This window comes from Lygodium microphyllum, chromosome 17, assembly GCF_053477565.2.
Source record: "Lygodium microphyllum isolate KBCC chromosome 17, Lygodium_microphyllum_v1.1.10, whole genome shotgun sequence".
Taxonomy (NCBI): domain Eukaryota; kingdom Viridiplantae; phylum Streptophyta; class Polypodiopsida; order Schizaeales; family Lygodiaceae; genus Lygodium; species Lygodium microphyllum.
This window is the reverse complement of record NC_141151.1, coordinates 25,092,784-25,119,974: the sequence shown is the minus strand read 5'-3', so window position 1 is coordinate 25,119,974 and position 27,191 is coordinate 25,092,784. Positions and strand designations below refer to the sequence as shown.

At 42.2% G+C, this 27,191-nt stretch overlaps 1 protein-coding gene across 8 annotated transcripts in view; it reads right to left on the bottom strand.

The window, feature by feature from the left end:
• The window catches only part of LOC148021701 (SEC-C motif-containing protein / OTU-like cysteine protease family protein), an 83,168-nt gene extending 60,013 nt beyond the window's left edge, over positions 1-23,155 (bottom strand). For 4 of the 8 annotated variants that reach the window (XM_087697193.1, XM_087697199.1, XM_087697200.1 and 1 more), the window contains exons 1-4: positions 23,042-23,155; positions 2,277-2,366; positions 2,009-2,109; positions 1,833-1,908 (exon numbers count right to left, since the gene is read on the bottom strand). In XM_087697193.1, coding sequence (XP_087553319.1) covers positions 1,833-1,908; positions 2,009-2,109; positions 2,277-2,318 — 219 coding nt within the window. In that variant the 5' untranslated portion in view covers positions 2,319-2,366; positions 23,042-23,155. Of the gene's footprint in view, positions 1-1,832; positions 1,909-2,008; positions 2,110-2,276; positions 2,395-2,447; positions 3,129-22,444; positions 22,939-23,041 lie in introns of those variants that run through there. The other 4 variants (XM_087697194.1, XM_087697195.1, XM_087697196.1 and 1 more) reach the window with 4 other exon arrangements.
• Positions 23,156-27,191: the final 4,036 nt, after the last annotated feature.

Below are 27,191 nucleotides of genomic sequence, written 5' to 3'. Positions count from 1 at the left end.
AGCATGCATCTCCTTTTGTTGCTACAACTCTCCAAACTTTGGGCTACTCCTAAAAAATGTGTGTATGTGTGTGTGTGTGTGTGAGAGAGAGAGAGAGAGAGACAAAGCCCCAAATAGCCAAGGTCAAGTTTCCAAATGAACCAACTACCCCTTAATCAAATCATGTTTTCTATTAAGAACTAATTAATTCATTAACCATTGATCATAAGTGATCCAGTCACTTGACCAAACTTAAGCTCAAGGTCTGCTTAATAACCTAAGTGCCCTAACTACTGCTTATTGGGTGAAACTTTCAATATAACTCAATTCTAAGGTGCAAACTTTCAATTTAATGGAAGTTTCACATTGCACCTTATTCCTTTGGCCCTATCATTGTACCACATAGCCTATATACATGTCTACCACATGCCTCGACATCAAATCTTTCACTACCAGTGCAATGATCACTATGTCAAGAGCTAGGTGTATCACAATTAGAGTTTATTTTAAACAAATCATTAAGCCCACTTGTCATTTTAGCGACATACCCCCCTCTTAAAACCTACAAACAACCCCGATTACACATAGTTAAAATCCAACACCACATACAAAATGACCAATTAACAATACATGTTTCCTAGTAACCAAGTATACTATCATTACTACATGTATTCTCAATGTACACTTACCCATACACATGGTTCTAAGTAATCGAGCCCACAACTATTAGTTCAAGTACTACCCATGTACAATTGTGCAAGATTGTAATCACTACACCAATAAAGAAGCCATCACAGCTATACAAATTCATGGCTATCAAAGTAGTACCCTGCACTAGTGAATAACCAAGCAGAGCTACATAAATATAAGTATCATGAAAGAAAGCCCTATAGTCAGCCTCCATCGTGGAAGCTGCCACCATCTCCTCCTTATGGTTGGCCTCTCACTATCTACCAAAACAAAAGGGTACAATAAGCCCAATAGTTTCATTCATACAATGTAAATTCCTTACAAAAGCATCTATCTCTTGTCTCAAAGTTAGCAAAAACAAGTTTTAGTTTGCTTTCTTAGTAGCATGTATCATCAAAATTTAAAATAGACTTAATGAATCAATTAAAATAGACTCTTAATTCTAGTATCCCTAGCTCTCAACATGCTATCCATTGCACCAGTACTAAAAGATATTATACCAAGGCTTGCGGTGGACAAAAGGATAGGGCAAAAGAAACAAGGTGCAATGTGAAACCTTCATAGAATTGAAAGTTTGCACCTTAGAATTGAGTTACATAGACCCAAAAGGAGCTCAGTTAAAGCACTTAAGTTATTAGCAAGGCCTTAAGCTAAAGTTTAGTCCAATGAGCAAGCACTTATGATTGATGATCAAGTCATTAATTAGCCCTTAATCAAAAAAGTAATCCAATTAAGGAGCAGTATGGTTATTTATTTGCAAACTTGACCTTGGCTATTTGGAGCTCTCTTTGTCATTTTCTGAGGAACCCAAGGTTTGGAGAGTTGTAGTAGCAAAAGGAGATGCATGCTTGCTAATTTTCAACGATGAATAACAAGAGAAGAGCGTTTTGTAGCCATCCCGAGGTGCTAGACAAATGAGAATCAACCTATGCTTTGCAATGGAGAAAATGCAGATACACTCTAGGGGTGTTGTGTTGGATGCATAACTTTAAAGGATGCAATATAATTTATAGGCATATGGGACCTGCAAATCAACTCATCTATTAAGTTTGGCTCTACATGCCAATATATACCTTGACATAATCCTTAAATATTAGAGAAAATCAACCCTCATATAGCTTTTAAAAAACATCATCTAGGAGGAGTTGAAAGTTATAGAATACCTTGATGTAATCGACAACCATTTCACGATACTTTAAATGCTCCTCCTCATTTCCTTCAAGCTGATCAGCAACCGCTCTGATTGTATACACAACAAATAGTAAAATTATGCACACATGAAACATTATCACTACATTGAATAACCATTAAAACCACTTTAAAATGGCTCAAAACATACCTGAACAAGCAATTACCATCAGCTGTCACAGGTATAATCTTCAAACCAATAGCTCCCAACTGGGCATTTAATTTTGTTCCATCTATAATCTTGTTACTTCTCTGCAAAGAATGCACAAAATAAATTTCATACCAGTATTTGTTGATACTGATATTCCCCAGAATATAGAGCATTCAAAAATACAAAAAAAGAAGAGCACCAATGGAAAACAACTAGCTTTTTGACACCTTTATGCGGTTTGAAATAGTAACTTGAAAGCATTTTATACCTGTGTTTTGGCCTTATTCTTGTGGTTTTTTTTCTGTACCATGTCGTATCAAATGCCAAACCCAATCATCTAGTACTTACAGCACTCAGCCTGCCAAATGATTCAATTGAAGCATTTTCTACAACTCACAACATATCAAATTTCAAGAAAATGATTACAAGTGGCAGCCACCTTAAGAATGATGTTGTAAACATTGATCAGTTCAAAACATGGGAGCCTTGCAATGTCTGTAGTTTGGGAAAGAGAATTGCTTGCACTTGTATAGTTTATACATACACACATTACATTACATTACATATACACACCACCACTCACACACACATGCACATGCATGCATGCAAACACACACACACACACACACACACACACACATTAATAGATGATAGTGGTTGATCCATTCTCCGCCTGTCACATGCCTATAGTGCAACCTTCTCTCCTCCCCACGTGCTCGTATACAAGCTCTCTACCCTTACTTTCTGCTTGCTCTCTAGGGGTGATCCCTTTGGCCTTGCCACAACACTCCTTGTCCACATGGCTTGCCTTCTAGCAATGAGTACAAAAGCAGTTTTTCATTAGGCATATTATGCCACCACTTCTTGGAGTACAAAGGAAAGCGACTTAGATCAATTTCCCGATTTTTCCTTCTATGAGGTAGAACCAAGGTACCTTCCAAAGCATGTGTAGTTTTCTTATGGACTTGATCATGCAGCCTTACAAAATGTAAGAGGCGGGATTCAAAGTCGTATGAGAAGTAAAGTATTTTGGAGGCAACTTGTTTAAAAATAAAGAAACATGATCATCTTTTGGCTTTGGTGTCCCAGTGGTCACAAATTCGGCAAGTGATCGCTATTATTCAGCCAACTTGACTTTCAAGTCATCCCCCTTTGTAATAGAAAATTGTTGGAGCTCATAATCAAGATAAATTTGGTGTGTCCTATCCTAAGCTGCATAGTGGTTGGGAAGGTGAGCCTAGCAATCTAATGCAAGAGAGAAGTGTTAAAGCTGAGAGTGAAACTCTAGAATACCCTATGAGCCACAACAAGAAGGAAGACTAGACCCCAAGGATTCTAGGGGTCTCAAAGGAGGGATAATGGAACTAGAAGCTCCAACGAACTCCAAAGGAGTAGAGATATTGGCACTAGTAGGTCCAGAGAGATTTCAACATAACAAAAGTGTTCGAAGGCTGAGGCGAACAAGTGAAGCACAACAAAGGAGCGAAGTTGCTGTTTTTTGCAGGTTTTTGCTGTCCATAAAGGAGAAAAGGCTGTGTCTTCCACCTTTTGGACTTTGAATTTTCATCACATTCAGCAATTGAAACAAGTTCACAGCGGAGCAAGCCCTAGCATGCACTATTTGTGAAGTCAAAGGGGCTGCCCTTGTTTTTGTGCAAGTTATTCAAGTGGCAATGTCTTCTGAGATCGACATGGAGTTTCAAGCTATTATGGGCCATTAGGTCCTCGTGTTACCGGATCTTCCTTCCGATCAAAAGCTCAATGGGGAGAATTACCGCATCTAGCAGATCATATGCTTGCCATCTTGGAGTCCTACTTGGTGGAGCTCATGACCAAGACTATAGATTGTCCTACAGCTCATGATGCCTCCAAGCTTTCTACTAATGAGAAAGTTGAGTTGATCAAGGTACAAACACATTGGGATAAACTGAATGCCTACACCCACTCTTTCCTCTCACTCTCTTGCACTTCTACCTTGATAGCTCATATCAAGAATTTGATAGTTGCTCGAGAGATATGGCTAGAATAAGACTAGTTCTACAATCGAATGACTGTTATGAAATAGATATCTCCAGAGATACAGATGCAGATATTGAACCTGTCCAAGTCCTCTTCCATGCGGGAGCATGTCAATAAGCTTCTATAATTGCAATTGCAAGTCTAGATCGCAAGGAAGGTGATTACTTCAGAGGACATGGCGGTAACTCTTCTTTTGTAGTTATCTCTCCATGAAGGAGACTTTACAATCATAGCATGGGAAGAAGGCTATGGAGGAGGAATTGGATGCGATTGAGTGGAATGGCACTTGGGATCTTGTGCCTCGGCATGTTCATTGAAAGGTGATTGAAGTCAAGTGGGTCTTTAAGACCAAGTACCATAGTGATGGCACTTTGGATAAGCACAAGGCACAGCTCATTGCAAAAGGATTCGTGTGAATGGCCAGGAATGGATTTCCATGATACCTTTGCACCTATAGCTCAAAAAGCTACCATTAGGGCCATTCTTGCCTTAGCCAGCCATAGGAGATGGCCGGTTTATTAGGATTCAACTTGATGTGAAGTTTGCATTCCTTAATGGAGATTTGAAGGAAGAGATCTATTTTAAGAATCCTCATGGTTTTTCCTCATCAAATAGCAAAGTGTACAGGTTGAAGAAGTGCCTTTATAGCCTCAAATAGGTGCCACCTGCTTGAAACAAGAAGATAGACTCGTTCCTCAGAGGGAAGTTAGGATATCAATGCTCCTCTATCAATCCCCAATTGTATCTCCACACCTCAGCTAGAGAGCACATAATGTGAATTGATCTGTCTTTGCACATGGCCCAAAGCATTAGTGAGGGCACCAAATCAGGCTGACAACAGATGGAAGCACCAAATGATAGAGAAATGCCGCCAGATTTTGGAGTATGCAACAATCTACAAAAGAATGAATGACCAACCATTGGAGGGACTATTGTAAATAGCAATGAACGCAAAAAGCTGGCTAATTACTATTTTTAGAGGCCATAAATGTTGACTGACCTAATCCAAACAATGAAAGGCCGAAGAGGCAATAAAAATGCTAATCGCAATCTGCATACGGGCCACCCTTGAACAACAATGTGAAACCAACCTTGGGTCACTAAAAAGAAACGCCCTAAACTAGATAATTGGTATAGCCAGTGTGAATAGACTTAAAAAGTAACAAGAAGGGTAAGCCCAAAAATGCATACTCTAGAATGGGCAGAACACAATTAGAGCTCCAATGTCTCCATCAGACTCTAACAGAGCTCACAATCAAGACATGATAGACCAAAATAAGGCATACTAATAAAGAGTTGATGGAAAAAGCCTCCAAATGATCTTGACACAACACAGCACCAAAGCTCAAAGTTGGAGGATGCCACTGCAACAAGAGGAGACGAAAATGCATCTATAGCAGTCCTGGAGAAGTTGGCAGCAGCAGCAAACACAGCCTCTAGAGGAGAAAATGTAGGCAGTAGTATGAACAGGTGAAAATGTAGGCAGCTGACTATCCAGAATCTAAATGATGACATAAGCCAGGGCGGTCAATAGCTGTAAAATGCAGTTATTCTAATGCTGAAAATGCCACACGGTCAACTAAAGACTAGTCACCAACAACCAGCACAAGTCAAAGCAACAAGGCAACAATTAAGTGGCAATTGGATAGATTGCTGGAGAGCAAGACACATATGTCATAAGGGGCAACAGCAGCTAGGTTGGTAGCATATGAAGCAACCGGCAACAAGTGGACATCAAGGGTGAGGATGCAGTTGTTGAGCTTAACAATGCATTATATCTTGATTAGATCTTTATTACAACCCCAAAATGTCACAAGTGCTTATTCTAGGCTTATTTTAGCCAAAACCCTAAAACGGGGAGCGGATCGAGAAAATTAAGTGGGAGAGGATCTAGAACCCTAATTTTCTATAAATTGGCAGCCAGTCCTCCACTCTTTCACTATCTCGTTTTTGCAGATTTCAGGTGTTACCAGCTTGCTGCCCACACCCCTGTCACGGAGGACATCTCAACCCTTGCTGTCCATCACTGTTTCCTACAGTCTGGCGCCTGTTTCCAGCCCTCCACATGCTAATTGCTGTTGTTTCTGCCTGGGGACTGACTATTGTTCATCTGCACCATTGTCGTACAACCTGCCACGCCAGCAAACTGCTGCATTTGCAGGCTCCAGCTGCCGCCCTGACAGTTTTCTCTCTCCTGTCTGCAGTCACTGCAGTATTTCTCTCTCCCGCAAGCTGTCCTACCTGCATTTTCAGTCTTTCTCTCTCCTATAGGCTCCGTTTTTAGTCTTTCTCTCTCTTGCAGGCTGTCCCGCCTGCGTTTTCAGTCTTTCTCTCTCCTACAGACTCCGTTTTCATTCTTTCTCTCTCCTCACTGTTGTCTGCATCAGATCCAGCTTCTCATTGCTGCGTTTGCTGGTGTTCGACATCCGGAGGCTGCCTTGCTGCAATTCGGGATCCGTTCGGAGTACGACACACTCTCCAACTCACTACCCCTGCCCTGATCCTAGAGATACAGGAGTTCGAGGTTCAGTATTCATTCACTGCATAGTGTGTTTGTTGCATGAGCATCATATGATTAGTAGTCATATCATTTCATTTATTCACTGTGTTCATTGTCTCTAAGTTACTCTAACTCTAACCCTAACTGTGTTCTTTTTATCAGTCTGTGCTTTGTCGTACGGTTTCTATTTATGTTTCTAAGTTAGGGTATTTTTCTTTACATGGTATCAAAGCGTGGTACTCTCTGAGAAACCTAGGCCTTTGATCTAAAAGCTCTTCGCAAGAAGCAAGAACAACAATAGGTTCAAATGACTTTGAACATATCAACACCGATTCAGTTTCCAGATCAACCTATGCCGAGAACCGAGCGAGAGTGAGCCGATCAGCTTGCTCCACAAAGTTCCGACATGGTGGGAGAAACATCTTAGTGCATGGAAGAAAAGATAGGCAAGCTGACCTTTGAGGAATATAAATTGATCATAGCCTATCGACAAAAGAAGATTAAGAAGCTCGACCGAAGGATTGCCCTTCAAGAAAAGCTTCTAAATGAAGGTATGCATGGATTTCACTCTTCAAATGTTGCCGTAAGTCTTATGATGTTGCAGGGCCGTTGAGACCTCCATCAGGGATAGGCCCCCCTCTTGGAGAGCAAGTTCCGGAGTATGTTCCATTTTTTCCACACTCTTCCGTCCTCTCCGGTGCAAAGTACTTTTGATTTGTCTTTTGTGCCTTCTTCTTTTACCTCTTCTGTTTTGCAATATACTCGTAGAGATCATATGGAAGAAAGAGTCCATTCTGTTGACTACGGAAAAGGTCCTCTAGAGGACCAATTCTTGTATGTTAACACACGTCGTGGAGATTATAAGAAAAAGCCAGGTAACTCTTCTTCTGTCCTTTCTTCTTTTCCGTCTACTTCACATAATCAGATTGAATTTGGTGTTCCTTTCACTTCATTACATGGTGTATCATCATCTTCACAGTTTCATTGTCAGTCTTTAAATGATAAAAATGAACAAAAAGAATCTGTACCTCATATACCTCACTTTCAAAACCCACCCATCCCACCACATTCTTCCGCTACTTCACCACTTCCATGTACACCATTTACATTTCCATTTGATACCTCATGTCGCACCGCACATCACACCGGGGAGTTATGGAAACATGGGGACATCCTTTAGGACCTCATCCTTCCCTTAGTCGGGTGGTGTTCCACCTACCTCATACACACTTTCGGGATCATTACAGCCTGGGTATCCCACTCAGTCTCTCTCGAGTGTGGATCAGTTGCCTCCACAGTTTGCCTCCATGGCATTGCCTAGTGGACCTTCTAGTCATAATGTTGTGTCCCAGCCTTACTTTGAACAAGGCTATTGTGTCTCAGTGCCTCCACCTACACCGGCACCGTATGGAAACATTCATGTTCCAGTGCCTCCACATCAATCGGCACTCATTGGACACTCACAGCCTACTTCTATCTACCCACCTCTTTCCCCTCCTTACTCTTATCAGATACTCTCACCTCCACCATCTTTTCCACCATCATCTTACTCCACCCACCTGACGCCTCCTGGTTCTAGCTCATCTTCTGCCAAGAATGCATTTAATGACAAGACTCGTTTTAACGCGTCAAACTTTACTACTTGATCGAATTTGATGAGACATGTCCTTGATTCACAAAACCTATGGGATCTAGTGCAAGGGTTGGAACCCCAACCTGATCCCGCATTTGTTTCATACGAGGTCATTTGCTCATGGAAAGCTAGGAATGCCTCCGCTATTGTCAAGCTGATGCAAGGCTTATTGCCAAAGTTTCATTCTCAGCTTCAGCATTTTGACTTAGCGTCAGAGCGATGGGCACACTTGATTGACTACTATGCAGGTCGCGATAGGACCCGTCGTATTAATCTTGACCATGAGCTTCACCTTTTCAAAATCACTAACCGGAATGACTTAAAAGTCAAGTTGGCTGAGTATCGGTGTCTCCTCGGCTGAATTCTCCACTACGGGGACTCCTAAGTCCTCTGACGATCAGGTCACATTGTTCCTAAATAAACTCCCCAAGAAATACTTCAATTTTGTAAAGGGATAGTTTCAAAGCCTACCATGCCTACATTCTATGAATTTGAGTGTCAGTTGTTGCGTTACGCACGGTTGTTCGATCAGTTTCATATGAATTCCTCTTCAAAGAGGACTCTTCTTGCTCATTCTCAGAAAGGGCAACAAGGGAAGGGCAAACTAAACCAAACCTCCACTCAAAATCAAAATCAAACTTAAAAGCTAAATCAATCTGGGGATTCTCAAGGAAACTCCCAGTCACAACTCAAACCTGGGTGGCAGAATGTACCTAAAAAGAATAGGTATTGTCAACATTGTCAAAAGGCTGGCCATTTTGACGACGAGTGTCAATCAAAGGCACAAGGCACAGCACCAAAACCTAAGTCTTAGACCCCCGCCCCTCAGTCGGGCAACCCCTAGCAAGGGAAGCAGGGTGATGGCAAGGGGCAGTTTAAAGGTCAGACTCACACTGCCATCGCACATCATCTCAGTCGACAACGTTCTCAACTCCAGAGGGCTTGTCTGACTGGTCTACAAAGGCCCATATCGTCTCCATAGAGACATCAGATGCGAGTCTCGCCCACATCTGTGAGTTGCCTCCCGACGAGTTTACTAACAGAGGCCCACTCGTCACAGCCGAGCACTTCAGCTCCAGTTTGGATTGTGGACAATGGAGCTATACATCACATGACTCCTATAGAGGACATTTTCCGTATCCGAGCCCCTGCAGTCGAGCAGGTCCGTATAGGAAACAACTCCTCGGTCAAGATTCAGGCTCAAGGTAACACATGGCAGTTCTCCTAAAGGCAGTTTCCCTACCCTTGCTTACTTGCTTGTCTTGCTAAGCCCACCGTTTTTTTCACCTCTCACATATTCAACACATGATTGGCACATACACTCACTTTTATCATCCTTAAGCACTTATCCTCGTCAGTGCAAGGGATTGGCTTGCTAGTTTTGTGAATAACTTGGGTTTAAAACTCTCTTTATCTTTTTCTATCTATCACTTACTCGGCTGCTGCCTCTATATTACTTATGTGTTTTCAAAATTATTTTCAAAAAAAAAAAAACAATACAATACAATACAAACAAGTCCATTGTTGATTCCATCCGCCTTTGTAGGCCTTGGTAGGCCCTTGGGCAGCTGACGAGCACCCTTGGTCCGATGCCTTGACCTCTCTGAGGTGATCACTTGGGCTCCCTTGGTAAGATATTCATTGCCTCTGTAGTCTTGGTAGGTCACTGGGCAGCCAACGTGTACCTTTTGTCCGATGCCTTAGCTGCTTTGGGATGGGACATCTTCGGGTAAATCAAAATTTAGGCTAGCCTACTTTTCTTGCTCTATTTTGGGCCTAAGAGGGGGTGTTGTACTAAGAAATGCACTTAGCCACGTAAACAGTCCCAAAACATGCTTATTCTAGGCTTATTTTAGCCAAAACCCTAAAACGGGGAGCGGATCGAGAAAGTTAAGTGGGAGAGGATCTAGAACCCTAATTTTCTATAAATTGGCAGCCAACCCTCCACTCTTTCACTATCTCGTTTTTGCAGGTTTCATGTGTTACCAGCTTGCTGCCCACACCCCGATCACGGAGGACATCTCAGTCCTTGCTGTCCATCACTGTTCCCTATAGTCAAGCGCCTGTTTCCAGCCCTCCACATGCTGATTGCTGTTGTTTCTGTCTGGCAACTGACTGTTGTTCATCTCCACTGCTGTCCTACAGCCTGCCACGCCACCAAACTGTTGCGTTTGCAGGCTCCAGCTGCCACCTTGACAGTTTTCTCTCTCCTGTCTGCAGTCGCTGCAGTCTTTCTTTCTCCTACAGGCTGTCCTGCCTGCATTTTCAGCCTTTCTCTCTCCTACAAGCTCCGTTTTTAGTCTCTCTCTCTTGTAGGCTGTCCTGCCTGCGTTTTCAATCTCTCTCTCCTGTAGGCTCCGTTTTTATTCTTTCTCTCTCCTCACTGCTGTCTACATCAGATCTAGCTTCTCACTGCTGCGTTTGCTGGTGTTCGACATCCGAAGGCTGCCTTGCTGCGATTCGGAATCTATTCGGAGTATGGCACACTCTCCAGCTCATTACCCCTGCCCTGATCCTAGAGATACACGAGTTTGAGGTTCAGTATTCATTCACTGCATAGTGTGTTTGCTGCATAAATATCGTATTATTAGTAGTCATATCATTTCATTTATTCATTGTGTTCATTGTCTTTGAGTTACTCTAACCCTAACCCTAACTGTGTTCTTTTTATCAGTCTGTGCTTTGTCGTACGGTTTCTGTTTATGTTTCTGTATTAGGGTATTTTTCTTTACAGCACATGTGAGGTGCAAGTTAATTATTTCACATTGTGGAACCTAGGATCCCAAAATATTCATTGGTGACTAAAGGCAAAAGTTACAATAAGTTATATGTGACAAATACTAGGTGGTACCCGATGTCAAATTTTGGCTTAGACCAATTTATTGGCCACTAATATCAATGGTGACATTAGATGCTGGACATTAATTAATTAATTAATGTCAATCTAAGATCTAATAACTGCTTAGGGATACTTGGACGACAAATTAGCCCGGCAAATTTAATTATTGGATTATGCAATTATTTTTTTAGATATTAGAATTATTATTATATTAATTTTTAATATTGATATTTTAAAAATAAATTTAATAAGTCGGATAATGTTGAAAAATGGAATTAGAAGACTACCACTTGGCAAAACTTGCCCGTGCAAGTGGAAAAAACGTTTTGGGGGCTGGCAAAAGTCTACTCCAACCATTATAAGAGAGAAGGAGAATGTTAGAGCGCAAGGAGATGCTACTAATGTGATTTGCAATCACCAAGGACGAGTTCTACAATAGGTGACAACAATTTGGAGCCTTCCATGTGCAGAAGACAACAGTCCAAGGTCCTTCTAGTGCAGATGGGGACAGGCAGTAATCTTTTTGGTAGTCCTAAGCTATAGATGACATCTTCCATGGCTGTTTGAGCACGGCAATAGCAGTTTTTCAACCTTTCTGACACTGAAACTTTGAAATTTCTCCCTCTACAGCATTCTCTCTCATCCCACAGCCATCTCTCAAGCTATCTCAGGAAAATCCAACCGTTTAAGTCCTCAAAGGTAGAGATCTCAGTCAATCTCTAATGTAAACTCTAATTTACAACAAGAAGATTTGGCAGTCATCTCGAGATACATGCTTGAAATTGACGGCCTAAGACTTGAATTCCATCAATTAAAATTAAAAAATTTCAATGAGATTCAAGAGACCAACCAACCCATATCAGATTGGGGCTTAATCTGTCTTTCAAGAAGCAAGGTGAATGCCAATCCCCAAGCAAACCAAGGGGCAAATTAATTTGAAGGTTTGCTTATCAGTTTTGATAGCAAGAGGCACTTGGATTAGCAAAGAAGATCAAAGAATCTCAATTGTACTCCATCCATTCACAATTGAAGATAAGAAATTCCACAAGGAGCGCGAATTTCGGGGCCAACAGGCTGTCCATTGTCCAAGATTAAAGTAGTAAAGTGTGCATTTCAGTTTATGTGATTTAATTACTTATTGTAATTAGTGTTAAATTAGGTTATTTACCACCCTATCTGAGAAGGAAGGCCGGTTTCACAAAACATGCTTATTACTAGAAGATTTATTAAATGGCCACTATGTCCCATACGCCAAACCCTAAGTTGGGGGGATTTACTCCTCTATAAATAGACAGGTTGCCCACCACTAAGCCCCAATCCTTGTTTTGCAAACTGATGGCTCCTGTTCTCTATCGTCCACACCTCTTTCCAGCAGATATCTCAATTCAAGGTTATTGTCCATCATTTGGCACGTACATCCAGTAGACAGGTTGCCCACCACTCAGCCCCAATCCTTGTTTTGCAAATTAATGGCTCCTATTCTCTGTCGTCCACACCTCTTTCTAGCAAATATCTCAATTCAAGGTTATTGTCCATCATTTGGCACGTACATCCAGCCCTTCTTTATCAGTTGGCGTCAATTTGCTGCTGTCCAGGCCTGTGTTTTCAGCTGCCATTTGCTGATCAGCCATCAGGCAACAGTTCCCAGCCTTCTCCTCCAGCAAGGCAGCCTTCAAAATAATGTGTTTTGCTGTTGCAGATCAGCCCAGGCTGTGTTTTCAAATATGTTGCTATTGCCTGTCTGTTGATGTCATCATACAGCCTGCATTTGCTGTGTCCACCTGCTATTATCAGCCTGTCACATCATTGCATTCAGCTGCATTTTCAGTTTTAGCAGTGGTCTACCACTTCCAAACTGTTCCCTCCTGCTATTGCCCACTGTTCGAGCTGTTTCAGTCATGTTCTGGCCTGTTCCAGACTCTCCAAATCTGCATTAGCTGCTGCTGTACACTTTCGGAGGCTATCTGCTGCGTTTCAGGATCCATAGAGAGTATGACACTCTTTCCAACTCACACCCTCTGCCCGAGTCCTTCAAAGACACGAGTTCAATGTTCACTATTCACCTTGCATAGTGTGTTTGTTGCATTGAGCATTGTATTTATTCATTCATCTTCAATATTTACTATCTCTAAGTTACACTAACTGTACTGAGCTCTTTTATCGATATGCTTTTCCATACAATTGCGTTTGTATTCTGTGTTTGCGTATTTCTTTATAGCATCAACTGTAGAATGATGGTTGCAAGACATGCAAAGTGGCTGGATAGATCCTTACTTATAGACCCATGAGTCAACCATTTGTCTAAAGCGGCACCCAGGCACTCTCACGTGGCACCCAAACACGTTGGGTGCATTAAATGTGGATGCCTGGACACTTTGGGACATTTAATATTTGAGTTTTACAAGAACTTAATACTTGAGCCAAATATATGTCATATGGAGATGAGAGTCCAAGTACAAATAGGTAGGTAAAGGGTGAGATACAAAATAGAGAAGATAATGGTGCCATCACCACACAGATGTGTATAGTGAGAATTAAGAATGTGATGCACCAAAAGTATGATCATTTGAAGAAGAATTTAATATTTAAGCAGCAGGAAATATACCTGATCAAGATCTTGTGCCTCCACATCTATCCATTATAGGTTACATATTGGTACAGATCTAGGTCTATACGGTGGCTTACAGCTTGCACATGTATATCAATGGAGCAACAAGGAAGAATGCGGCCCATACAAAACAAAGCCCTATGAGGACCTGCCACTGGGCTTGGCTGAGGTAAAGTCATCCAATTGCCAATCATCCCAAAAACAGTTTTTCCTCCCCCAATTGAGAGCTTTGGATTCTCATCAGCTGGCTTCTTCAACTGAAGTGCATGTCCCTCTGGCCTTGTAAGAACAAATAGGTCAAAGATGCTAGACGATGAGGATAGGAAGAAGAAAATGGAGGAATACATGTAGTAGGCCTTGTGCAGAAAGTTGTAGGAGACATGGGCCTGCTCATGTGGTAAGCTAGAGAAGATCCAACACTGCAAGTGCCCCCATTACTCAATAGCAGTGATAATCACTCGGATGATAAAGAATGCTATGGACAATTCTCCATCATGGCGAAGAGTTGAGATAGCAAGAGTTGGTTCATGTGCACGTATTGGCTCAATGCTAATGGTAGCTCAATGACAAGTGAGCACCTAGCTCGGATACAATGCCAAGAAAAGTGAACTTATCATGCAAACAAAAAACAAACTATTCGAATAGAATACTTGGCTGTATAGATAAAGGGAAATGTGTAATGAAGATGGAAATAAAGTAACTTGTACAATGAACCGCTACTAAGGTGTAGAAATTCTACAATATGGTACAAGGCGCAATGATGAAGATGCCATAGTTCATGCAAGATAGTAGTAGGATCACACTTGTTGAGAAACCACTTCTTCAATTTATACCCTTCATTTAGGGTTTCGCATTGATAGCCCCAAAAAGGGTGGTTGTCCTCATTTTGGTCACTTTTTCAGTGGAGGCCCACTCAGTGGTGCACCACCCTAGACAGCTTGTATCTATAATAGGCTGTCACTTCATTCATTCTTTACCCAATTCAGTCATTCTTCAACCCTCTTCTTCCGTCACTCAAACACCCTTCCCTTCTCTCTCTAGTCTCTCCTCTGCTACTCACACCCCTTTCAGAGGACATTGCAATTTGAGACTCGCAACTAGCTCACACCACTTTTCACCTTCATTTGCAAGTACCCTGTTCCTTTATCATTAGGTCTGCGTTTGGAGGTCATCTACAGCTGGCGACCTTCCTCCCTTGTTGGCGACATCTCCTCCATCTTCCAGTGGCAGTCTTCCACCACTGGCCACAAGCTCCACCCATCAAGTGTCATCTATATCTTGCGTTTGGCAGCCTGAAGGTGTTTTTTTTTTTACATTGCGACACTTTTGCAGTTTACGTTTGCTAATCAGGGGCATCAGGCACATCAACTTTCCTCACCCACGCGTCAATCTCCACCAGCTGACGTCATCATCCACCATTGTGTTTGGCAATCAAGAGACATCTAGCATTTGCATTTTGTATCCTAGCCCACTAGCCAGCATCTGAGGACTGCGGTTTGCTCCCTTAACAAGTGGTGATCTGTTGAGAAACCACTTCTTCAGTTCCCACACTTCATTTAGGGTTTCGCACTGACAACCCCAAAAAGGGTTGGTATCCACATTTCGGCCACTTTTTCTGTGGGTACCCACATAGTGGTGCACTATCTTAGACAGCTTATGCCTAAAAATAGGCAATCACTTCATTCATACTTCTACCACTCTTCAATCATTCTTCACCCCTCTTTCTCCGTCATTAGACACCCTTCCCTTCACCAACCCCTCACTGCCTTCACACCCCTTCAAGAGGACATTGCGGTTTGTGGCTCATGGCTGCCTTCACCCTTTCTCTTCTGCTTCAAGCACCCTGTTCCAACATCAAGCCTTGCGTTTGGCGCATCTTCCACCTCGCATCACCATCATCTGCTTGGCGTCAACACCCTTCTCTATCAGGCTCCACCTTTACTTGCGTTTTTCAGATTGGAGGCCTTCTCCTTACCTGGTATCATCATCTCCAGGTTGGCGCCAGCATCCCAGTCTCTAGCGACAGTCTCCATCATCAAGCATCAATGATTTCATCACTCATCCATCACAAGGGCTATTGGGACCTGCGTTTTTGCGACCTAGCTCCTCCTCCATCACTTGTTGGCATCACTCGTCTATCACAGGGGTTGTTGGGACCTGCATTTTTACAGCTTGGCTTCTTCTCCATCACTTGGCATCACTCGTCTGTCACAGAGGCTGCTTGGACCTGCGTTTTTGCAACCCAACTCATCCTCCATCATTTGAAGTCATCATTATCGACCTGGCGTCAGCATCTAGGCTGCTCTCCCTGTGTTTAAGAGCTCCAACACTCTGGGATTTGCATTTTGCTGCCCAGGTCACTCCCCTGCATCAAAGGACTACGGTTCGCTCCCTCAACAATTGGTGATCATCTTCCACATTTTTGACAATATTAGAGAACTACGGTCCACTCCCTCGATACCTGTCTTTCACCTTCTAGTGATTACTTCAATAGCCCACTGCCCAAAGGACTACGTTTCGCTCCTTTCACTGTGCAAATTTCCACATGTACTACCGCCTGATTCAAACAGGACAATGTAGTTATCTTCTGGGCTTCAACTTTGCTGTATCAGCTTTTTTTCTCATAGCATGATTCAATACATCCTCAGTATATTCTTGTGTTTATGAGTTTCTCTTCTCTCTGTGTTTGGCATACACACTCTGTGTTACTCCCTACAAACCCTGCTCTCTCCTTGTATTGTTACTTATTTTGATATGGTATCAGAGCATACCTGTTATTTTGACATGGTATCAGAGGGCAAGAGCTCAAAGAGCTAAAGACACTGTTCATCAGAGAAGGCAAAGACAAGTTACAGGTTTGGCATTATCTATTGATTTTGCCCTTCACTTCCGCTACATCAATAGAAGACAGAGATTCTTCCTCTCCCACCCACCCACGCTTTTACAGATTAACACTCTGGTGCCATGACTTCTCCCCAAGCAAATAGACAAACCACTAGGTGCTCCTCTTCCGAAATCACCCAAACCCCCACCGATGCTTGCCACCATGGACCTTTGCTCCCTACCCGGCCGAAGTATATGCGTCTACCCCCCAGCACTCGTTGTGCCACCTCTCCCTTCTGGGCCACAGAGTTTATTTTGCACTGGCTTTCAGATTTTTATATTCAAGGCAATAAGATGCATCCAATGTGCGCTAAGCCCTTTCGAGCCACAAGAGGATCGACTGGTACCACGACCTTGAGACCGCCACAATGCACTACAAAGGTTGCTTCTACTTCTTCTAGGGTTTCAAGAATGCCACCTCGACAACCCGCAATTCTGCAATCGGCTCCACTGAGAGAATGATTATTGGCTATCGTCCCCTCCACATTCGCTCCTTTGAGAGACCGTGATTGTTCGACACCTATTACTTCGGCTCTGCAGTCCGCTCCATTGAGAGACAGCAACTATTGCCTACCCTTGGCTTAACCTAAGCCTCCCTTTTTCCTACCCTCAACTACTCAGGTTCGAGAGACCACCTCTAGGAGTTCTTGGATATCTTCGATACCCCAGATACCTTCTTTGGCACGGGTGCCGCTTCTTTCGTCATCAGATGATTCAAAGTCCGTAATCCATGTTCGTAGAGGAGGATTCACAGGGGGCTATACTCTCTTTACCCTCAAAGGGGGCTTCTACTTGTTTGGCTTCAGAGGGGGACCTTGCAACTCCACCCTCAAGGGGAACACCTACTCATCATGAAGCTCGTTGCCTATCCTTTACTCTTTTGGGATAGTTGTCTCAAGCAGCCATTTCTCCTTCTGATATCCAGGATCTTCACAGACCGCCTAGATCAGGGCCTTGGAGGTTCAATTACAACTTGGTGAGGACAAGGCCTTCGAATTCCTTCTAGCATGGAGTTACGAAGCTAGTGGCTTCTCTCCCAAGGTGGAGTCAGGTTCTATAGTTCATCCCATCTACTATTCCTTACTACAGGTTATCTTTCATGTGGAAATCTTGGATCTCAGGGATCCTCTTCTTCTTCATCGTATCTCTCTTCGCTCCTCTTTCTTCATCCCTTTTTGGGCCTGAGAGAGGGTGTTGAGAAACCACTTCTTCAATTCACATACTGTTAGCAGTCATGTTTGTCATGCCTTGTCATCTCCTGCCTGTGAGCCTCAGTCTGAGTCAGACGAGGACATTAGGAGCTCTGACATGTCTATCATGTGTTATGATGGGGGAGGCTAGTCACTCTTGACTGCCTGTCTTAGGTTGTGTATTTCTTTTTGGCCTCTTTTAGTGGGCAGCCACTGGCTGCCCGGCCACCGTTTTGGTCACTGTTATGGGGCGCCCATTTTAGGGCACTTTTAGGGTTTGCGCCCATTTTAGGGTTAGGGTTAGGGTTTGTCCGTTGCCTATATATTGGCAGCCCCCCTCCCCACTTGGTCAGTTGTCTTCTTGTAGATTCCGACACTCCTTCTCCCCCGTGGTGGTGCTGCCATCGTCATCAGCCTGATCTGGTGCCCTCACTGACGCTGTGGGCTGCGTGCAGGGACTGATCAGTCCATTTCAGTGTATTCAGCATTCATTTCAGTCAGTGCAGATTTCTCTTCCTTATTTTCTGCTTTCTCTGTCTCTCTCCCTCCGTGTTCGTATTTCCTCTTCCGTTGCGCACTCTCACACATACTTCATTTAGGGTTTTTCATTGATAATCCCAAAAAGAACTAGTATTCACATTTTGGTTACTTTTTCAGTGGGCACCCATGCAGTGGTGTGCCGCCCTAGACAGCTTATGCTTATAAATAGACAATCACTTCATTCATACTTCTACCACTCTCACCATGCTTCAATCATTCTTTACCCCTCTTCCTCCGTCTTCAGACACCCTTCCCTTCACCAACCCCTTCCACTCCCTCACACCCCTTCAAAAGGACATTGTGGTTCGTGGGTCATGGTTGCCTTCACTCTTCCTCTTCTGCTTCAGGCTCCCTCTTCCAACATCAGGCCTTGCGTTTGGAGCATCTTCCACCTAGCGTCACCATCATCTACTTGACGTTAGCACCCTTCTCCATCAGGCTCCACCTTCACCTATGTTTTTCAAGTTGGAGGCCTTCTCCTTGCTTGGCGCCACCATCTCCAAGTTGGCGTCGTATCCTAGCCTCTAGCAACACTCTCCGTCATCAAGCGTTTGTAATTTCATCACTCATTGATCATAGGGGCTGCTAGAATCTGCGTTTTTGCAGCCTGGCTTCTCCTCCATCACTTGGCATCATTTGTCTATCATAGGGGTTGTTGGGACTTGCGTTTTTGCAACCTAGCTTCTCCTCCGTCACCTAGCGTCACTTGTCTGTCTCACAGAGGCTATTGGGACTTGCGTTTTTGCAGCCCGGCTCATCCTCCATCATCTAACGTCATCATTATCCACCTTGCGTCAGCATTTGGACTGCTCTCCCTGTGTTTGCCAACTCTAGAATTTGTGTTTCGCTGCCCAAGTCACTTCCCCACATCAAAGGACTGCAGTTCGCTCCCTCAACAACTAGTGATCATCTTCCATATCTTCGATGGCATTGGAAAACTACGGTCCGCTCCCTCAATGGCTATCTTTCACCTTCTATTGATTACTTCGATAGCCCATTGCCCAAAGAACTGCATTTCACTCCCTTCACTGTGCAAATTCACACAGGTGCTACCGCCTAATTCAAACAAGGCAGTGTAATCTTCTAAGCTTCGGCTCCATTGTATCACCTTTTCTTTTCATAGTATGATTCAATGCATCATCACCATGTTCTTCTTGTGTTTCTAAGTCTCTCCTCTCTCAGTGTTTGCCGTACACACTCTGTGTGGTGTTACTCCCCACAAACCCTATTGTCTCTCTACATTGCTGCTTATTTTGACATGGTATTAGAGCATGCTTGTTATTTTAGACATGATCATCTTCGATGGCATCAAAGGACTGCAATTCACTCCCTCCATAGTTGTCCTTTACCTTCTAGTGATTATTCCAATAGCCCACTGCCCAAAGGACTGCATTCTGCTCCCTTCATTATACAAATTCCCACAAGTGCTGCCGCTTGATTCAGACATAACAATGCAATCATCTTTTAAGCTTCGGCTCCACTGTATCAACTTTTCTTCTCATAGCATGATTCAGTGCATCATCATCGTGTTCTTGTGTTTCTGAGTTTCTCTTCTCTCTGTGTTTGCCATACACACTTTGTGTTTCTCCCTGCAAACCCTATTGTCTCTCTACACCATCACACATCTTAACATGGTATCAAAGCGCAAGAGCTCAGAGAGCTAAAGACCCTATTCATCGTAGAAGGCAAAGATAGATTGCCGGTTTGGCATCATCTACTGATTTTCCTTTTCACTTCCGTTGCATCAACGGAAGACAAAGATACCCTTCTCTTCCTCTTCCATCCACCCTCCCTTTTACGGGTTGACACTCCAATGCTATGACTTCTCCACGAGCAAATGGACAAAGCACTAGGTGCTTCTCTTCTGGTATTAACAAACCTCCCACCGACGCTTGCTAACATGGACCTTTGCTCCCTACACTGCCAAAGTATATGTGCCTTTCCCTAAGCACTCGTGCCACCTTTCCCTTCAAAGTTTATTCTACACTGGCTTTCAAATTTTTATGCTTCAAGCAATAAGACACATCCGATATGCACTAAGTCCTATCGAGTAAAAGGAAGATCATCCGATGCCATGGCTTCCTCGCAACTACTGCAATGCACTACAGAGGTTGCTTCTACTTTTTCTAGGGTTTCAAGAATGCCACCTTGACAACCCACGGTTCTACAATCCGTTTCACTGAGAGTCAATGATTGTTGGCTACCATCTACATGTTAGTCTACTCCTTCGAGAGACGATGGATGTTCAACACCTTCCATTACTTCGGCTCCAGCAATCCACTCCATTGAGAGACACCAATTGTTGCCTACCCTTGGCTCCACATAAGCCCACCCTTTACCGACAGCACTTCCTTTGTCATCAGTTGATTCAGAGTCCATGATTTAGATTCCCTATCTTTCATAGAAGGGAATTCGAAGGGGGATATACTCTTTTTATCCTCAAAGAGGGGCGCCTACTTCGTCGACTTCAAAGGGAGCCCCTACATCTACACCCTTAGAGGGGGTAACTACTCATTATGAAGTTCTTCCCCACCATTTACTCTTTCTGCGACTTTGTAACGAGGCCTTTGAATTCATTTCAACATGGAGTTACAGAGCTAGTGGCTTCTCTCCTCCTGAGGTGGAGTCAAGTTCCACAATTCATCTCATCTACTATTCCTTACTACAAGTTACCTTTCAGGTGGAAATCTTGGATCTCCGAGATCCTCTATATCTTCTTCATATCTCTCTTCCCTCCTCTTTTTTCATCCCTTTTTGGGCTTGAGAGAGAGTCTTGAGAAACCACTTCTTCAATTTACACAGTTCATTAAGGGTTTCGCACTAATAGCTCCGAAAAGAGCTGGTGTCCTCATTTGATCACTTTTTCAGTGGGCACCCACTCGGTAGTGTGCCACCCTAGACAGCTTATGCCTATAAATAGGCTGTCACTTCATTCATTCTTTATCCACTTTAATCATTCTTCAACCCTCTTCTTCTATCACTCAAATACCCTTCCCTTCTTTCTCTAGCTTCTCCACCCCTTCTAAAGGGCATTACAGTTCAAGGCTCACGGCTGCCTCACACCACCTTTCACCTTCTTCTTCAAGCACCTTGTTCCCTCATCATCAAATCTACGTTTGGAGGTCTTCTACAACTAGCAACCTTCCTCCCTTACTAGGAACATCTTCACCATCATCTGGCATCAATCTTCTGCAAGGCAGCAACCTCCACCCATCAAGCGTCATCTCTATCTTGTGTTTGGCAGCTTGGAGGTACTTTTTGTACCTGGTGACATCACTGCTACTACCTAGTGGCACTTATGCAGCTTGCATTTACTGATCAAGGACATCAGACATCAACTTTCCTTGCCCAAGCATCAATCTCCACCAGCTAACATCATCATCCACCATTGCGTTTGGCGGTCAGAAGGCATCTAGCATTTGCATTTCGCATCTTGGCTCACTTCCCGGTATCTAAGGACTGCAATTCGCTCCCTCGAGAACTAGTGATCATCTCCCTCATCTCCGATGACATTGGACTTCGGTTCACTCCCTTAACAGCTGTCCTTTACCTTCCGGTGATTACTTAGTGATTACTTTAATAGCCCATTGCCTAGAGGACTGTATTTCACTCCCTTCACTGTGCAAATTCCCACAGGTGCTGCCACCTGATTCAGACAGGACAGTGCAGTCATCTTTTGAGCTTCGGCTCCATTGTATCAACTTTTCTTCTCATAGCATGATTCAGTGCATCGTCACCGTGTTCTTCTTGTGTTTTGGCTAGCAGCAACAGTCCAGGTCATAAAGACTTGCATTTTGGCAGCAGACAGGGCAGTGAATGCTGCTGAGAGCTGGATGTTGTAGGTGATATTACTGATGTTGGGAGCAGTCCTGCCAGCTGATAATGATCACATAGCAGCAGCAGAAGACAGAAAATCCTGAGTTTCAGGATGGAACCACAACAACAACTGCAGTGAATGATGAAATGCCATGGCAGCTGATACAGATGTTGCCAGCTTTCAGAACAGGCTGCAACAGGGCTGGAATTGTAGAGCGATGGAGATGTCATGGTAGCACAAAGGTGGCATGAAGGCTGGTTGCTGCAGAATAGGGTGGTGATGAATGATGTGGCACCATGCGGATGAAGAATGGTTCCCACTTGGTCACCTTGTAGTATTGTACAGAGTTCAGACCGGTGTATGGCCTCCCGACAAAAACTCTTTAAACTTAAGATGAGGCAACGTACCCTAGCAGAAACTCACTTGACACAACCCAAATGCCATAGCAACGGGTCATGGAAACAATCGAGGCCGGGGTCCTTCGAGCAACAACATAAGTTAAAATAGGTGGAGAGAACCAAGAGGCTGCTGGAAATGGAATCATTCTTGGCCCTTCACGGAAGTAATGTGTCTCGCTCTCATTTCATCTTGCTCCATTTGAGCGTTATTCCAGTACCACTATCTTGCCGGCTCCAATTGAGTCTTATACTGATAACACTACCATCCTGTCCTTGCATCTTGCTCCATTTGAGTATTGTTATATCAAACTGACTTGCTTGCTAAGTCTACTTTGATCTTCCACTCTTTGATGTTGCCATTTCATCCATCTGTCGAATTATCTCTCGCATCAGAGCCAGGTCTAGAGGCTTGTCGCTAGCAGCTCTTCTGAAGAGCCATCTTCAGGATGATCAATTCACCTACACGACCATAAGATGTACGACAGAGGTGCCAGAAACCGAAACTGCGTCGTCAAGACAGACAACGTGACTTGGAGCGTTGCTGTGCAAGAAGATGTAGAGCGCCACAATCTTAGAGAAATGCGAGAGATCATGTAGAGAGCTTACCCTTGCGACAGTCTTGATTTTGCTACAGGAGACATCCTTTCAGTCCATTCCATTCCAATCATCACGTAATATGTATTTTACATAGGCCAGTTTGATCAGTGTACTTTGAAAATGTGTTCTTCTGTCTTATCTACCTAATTCTATATTTAGGATTATATTAGTGATTTTATATATTATTTCATTTCATTTTATTTTATCATATATGTAATATCGTATTAAATAGTGTTGCTACCGTACATGTTTTTAAATCATATTTATTATATCTTACATATTGTTATGACTCCTAAGCTTTAAGCCAATATTAGATTAGAGCCTCCCAAACCTCTCAAATCTACACTCTTATTACACTTTGAGAAAAGACAATACCTCTATGTGCCATAACAAGGATGACCCCAAACCACATCTTGTTCATGATGTTTTGAATCTTTTTTGCTAAAACCCAAAAATAGAATGAGAGGAAGAGAAGATTTAGATTTGGTTGAATTGCACTCTCTTTGAAAAGCTCAAATTTTTTTCATTGAAAATCGAATGTAATACAATGAGGAAATGGGACTACAACATGTGCAGTATTTAGATGAAGACAGGCTTACATTTACGTAACATGCATGTGTTAGTAATTACACAAGCAGATTTAGAATTCTACTAGGGGAGAGAGAGAGAGAGAGAGAGTCCAATCTAAAACCAATCTAGAATAATAGTTTAAATAGGGGGAGGAGGTTGATGGCACTGCCATCATCAACTCAAAGGAGCAACATGTGTGAGGCATAGCTTGCATGGCTTGATTGCTTCATATACAAAAGGAAGAGAGAATGTGTGTGCTTGCTTTGGATCTCCTTCCTCACTTACAAGTGATGGATTTGTGTCGTGTTCAAATCGAACTTCACATTGATTTGATGATTGATCAAAGTTAAAATTTATTTATGTGTGGCCATTTAATTTGTAGTTTTGGCCACTATCGGCCCAATCATGCAAGCAATATCAATTGCTCTTACTCGGATAGTTGTTAACCCAGGTTAGTTCTCCTTCAAAAGAATTGAATTCATTATGTCCTAGGCAATGTGTTTTGAACAATTAATAATAATATGTGGTGTAGCAAGCTTTGGGATGCAATAGATAGAGAAGACATGTTTGCCTTTGCCTTGTTTTTCATCCAACATATCAACATAGACACAAGGCACAAGTATAGAAGGCTAAATAGGAATTAATTGCTTCTATAGATGCTAGGAGGAGTTGTTCAAAAGCCCTCTAATCTTGCAATCTAAGATTTTATCCTTTTTGTGATCCTTTATGATCCATGGTTCATTCATACAAAAACATTCACATTAGTGTCCAAGCAAATTAGTACAACATAAATTCAAATATGGAAGCTCTCTCTCTCTCTCTCTCTCTCTCTCTCTCTCTCTCTCTCTCTCTCTCTCTCTCTCTCTCTCTCTCTCTCTCTCTCTCTCTCTCTCTCTCTCTCTCTGTGGCACATTCCTTTTATAGTAGGGGTATTGTGAATTATGATTGACTATGGTTGCTCATAGTCTAAATTGTGTGTGTTTTTTTTAAAGGGGGGAGAGAGAGAGAGAGATAGAGACAGAGAGAGGTTATGAGATAAAAAATAGATATAGCCATCTCATCAAACAAGACAGAACTGCTAGTCCATGTGGTAGTTTGGATGGTCCATGTGGTTATCTCACAACAAATAGTATGTGCATGGTGGAGGGGAAATGTGCATACCTTATCCATGAAGCTTTTCAGATGCTACCCTAGAAGATAATATTGGTTACTTAAAGCTTTGAGCTCTGAGCTCCTATTTATATAGGGAAAGCATATCTTTCATATGAAATAACATTTTGTACAAAAGACTTCTTTCATTTAAAAGATTAGTAATTCTACGATAACTAAGGTGTTATACATTATAAATGGTTGTATTGAAGCTACAAAATATACTTTTGGTTAGTACCAATGCAACTTAGCACTATTATTGCATTGCTATTCATAGGCTAGAGATTAAGAACTCAACATAAATGGTGGCAATAATCTCATATGTGTCTTATAGGCTATTTGATAAGCCCATAAAGCTTCCATTAGCTTGGCAACAATAAGTATGCGGATGACAATTCATTGAGTCCTTCAAATGGTTTTGAAAGTGTTATTGTTGATTATTTAGATATATATTGATGCAATGTATGCTTTGCTTTGAAGGCATTCTCAACCATCTATGACTACTAGCTTCACAATGAAAACTATATGTCCAACATTTGCAAATACACTTGCAAAGGGAGAACATGACAATGAAGACATTAGACAACTATTTGGCAATGAAAAAAATTCAATGAACAACCCTTGCACTTTGGTTTGTTTAGAATCAAGAAGACCCTGAGGCAAATGGATTGTTGTACTAGGAGTTTTGTGTCCAATGGGTTTGGGGTGCAACAAGGGAGATTTTGACCAAAAAAGGATAATACATGTGGTCATATTTATTTTGTTCCCCCTTTCATAGGTCAACTTTATTACATGTTTATGCTCCTCGTTGTCTATGAGGGATGTAAATCTCTTGAAGACATGCATGTGGTTGATGTGGTGTGGATCCGTCTTTTAAAGTGGCTTGTGTAGCCAATGGTTTGTTAGAGAGTGATTGTGAATGACATATGTACATGGAGGAAGTTGTAATGATTGAGATATAATGACACTTTCATGCATCCTTTGTAACTTTGTTGATGTTTTTCAAGCCTATGGCCTAGGCTAGTTGAAGGTGGACTTGATAGATGATATTATCCATGGATTGATACTCACTTGAGGAGAAGTTTTTTGTGCTTAGAAAAAAGCCTTTAACGTGGGATTACTGCATTTGGAAAACGTCTTGTGACAATATGGGTAAATCTTAGACAATTTTGAGAAATGCCTTAAATAGATAGATAATTTGTTTTGGCCTTTGATAATCATTTAGCCCACAAGGAGATGAATATTGACATGATGCATCAATAGAATGTAGGCTCTTCAATGAAGTCCAATTTGAATGGTATCAAAAGAGCTCATGTTCAATTATGCTCGAGGTTATGAGCTCTCAAAGGCAAGTATGGTTATTTTTAGATAATCCAAGTGGGTTGTGCAAAACATGTATTATACAATTACTTGCCTGCAAAACTCTAAGACGAGGGTACCTCATGAAGTTGCCAAGAGTTGCGTCCCTTATTATCTAGAATGAGCCAACAATGATGCGTTATCACACTTTTGAGGCACTAGATGGGGTTTTGAGAAATATGATGGGATATAGTATGCCATTGTGAGGAAACATAATATAATTTAGATGGTAAATTTTGAAAAATTTTGTCAGTTATTCCAAAGGGAGCTATGAGCAGAAAATAGATGCAACACTTCTCTCTTCTCCTCTTTGGGATCAAATCCATGTTTTGTAGTTTAATTAGAATATGCAAGTAACACTACAATGTGTTAACCATAGATACAACACTTCATTGATTGGCTCCTTGCTTTTGGGACTAGTTGGAATTCTTCAAATGTTGCTAACCAGGTGCCCATTCCTTTACAAATGATTTTATAGAATGTTGATATGGATGATCTCATTTTGCATATTTATAGTGATATAAATTATAGTGATATCCTAGCTTCATGTAACAAAGATGTTGACGTCTTGAATGCTATTGCCTTGTGCAAATCACTAGGGATGTTCATGCGTACTCTATTGATGACTTCGTAAGTGATGAGTGATGCTAATTCCTTCCTTTACACTATTGAGTACCTTTAATCTGTTGATTACAGATGTGGAATATTATAGAGTGCTCAAACAGATTGTCCCTATCATACTCTTGAGAAATCTTAATCCTTTTATGGAACCATGCAATGGTCCTTAGTTTATATCATGACAATTCCATATAAAAATCTTAGAAGTAGCAATTGTTACTCGCAATAAAATTTTCATATCTAGGATCACTTTTATTCCTACGTTAGTAGGTCTACCATTCAGCATGATAAGAAGATAATGCTCTGTTTGATTTGCTTTTGCTACAGCTATCAACAACTCTCAAGGATAGGCATTGGGCTATTTGGGTTGTAGTTTGGGAGACTAATATTCTCTAACAGTCAATTATATGTTGCATTCTCTTGGGTGGTCTCCCCTTTGCGTTAAAGTTTTCTTGACAAACAA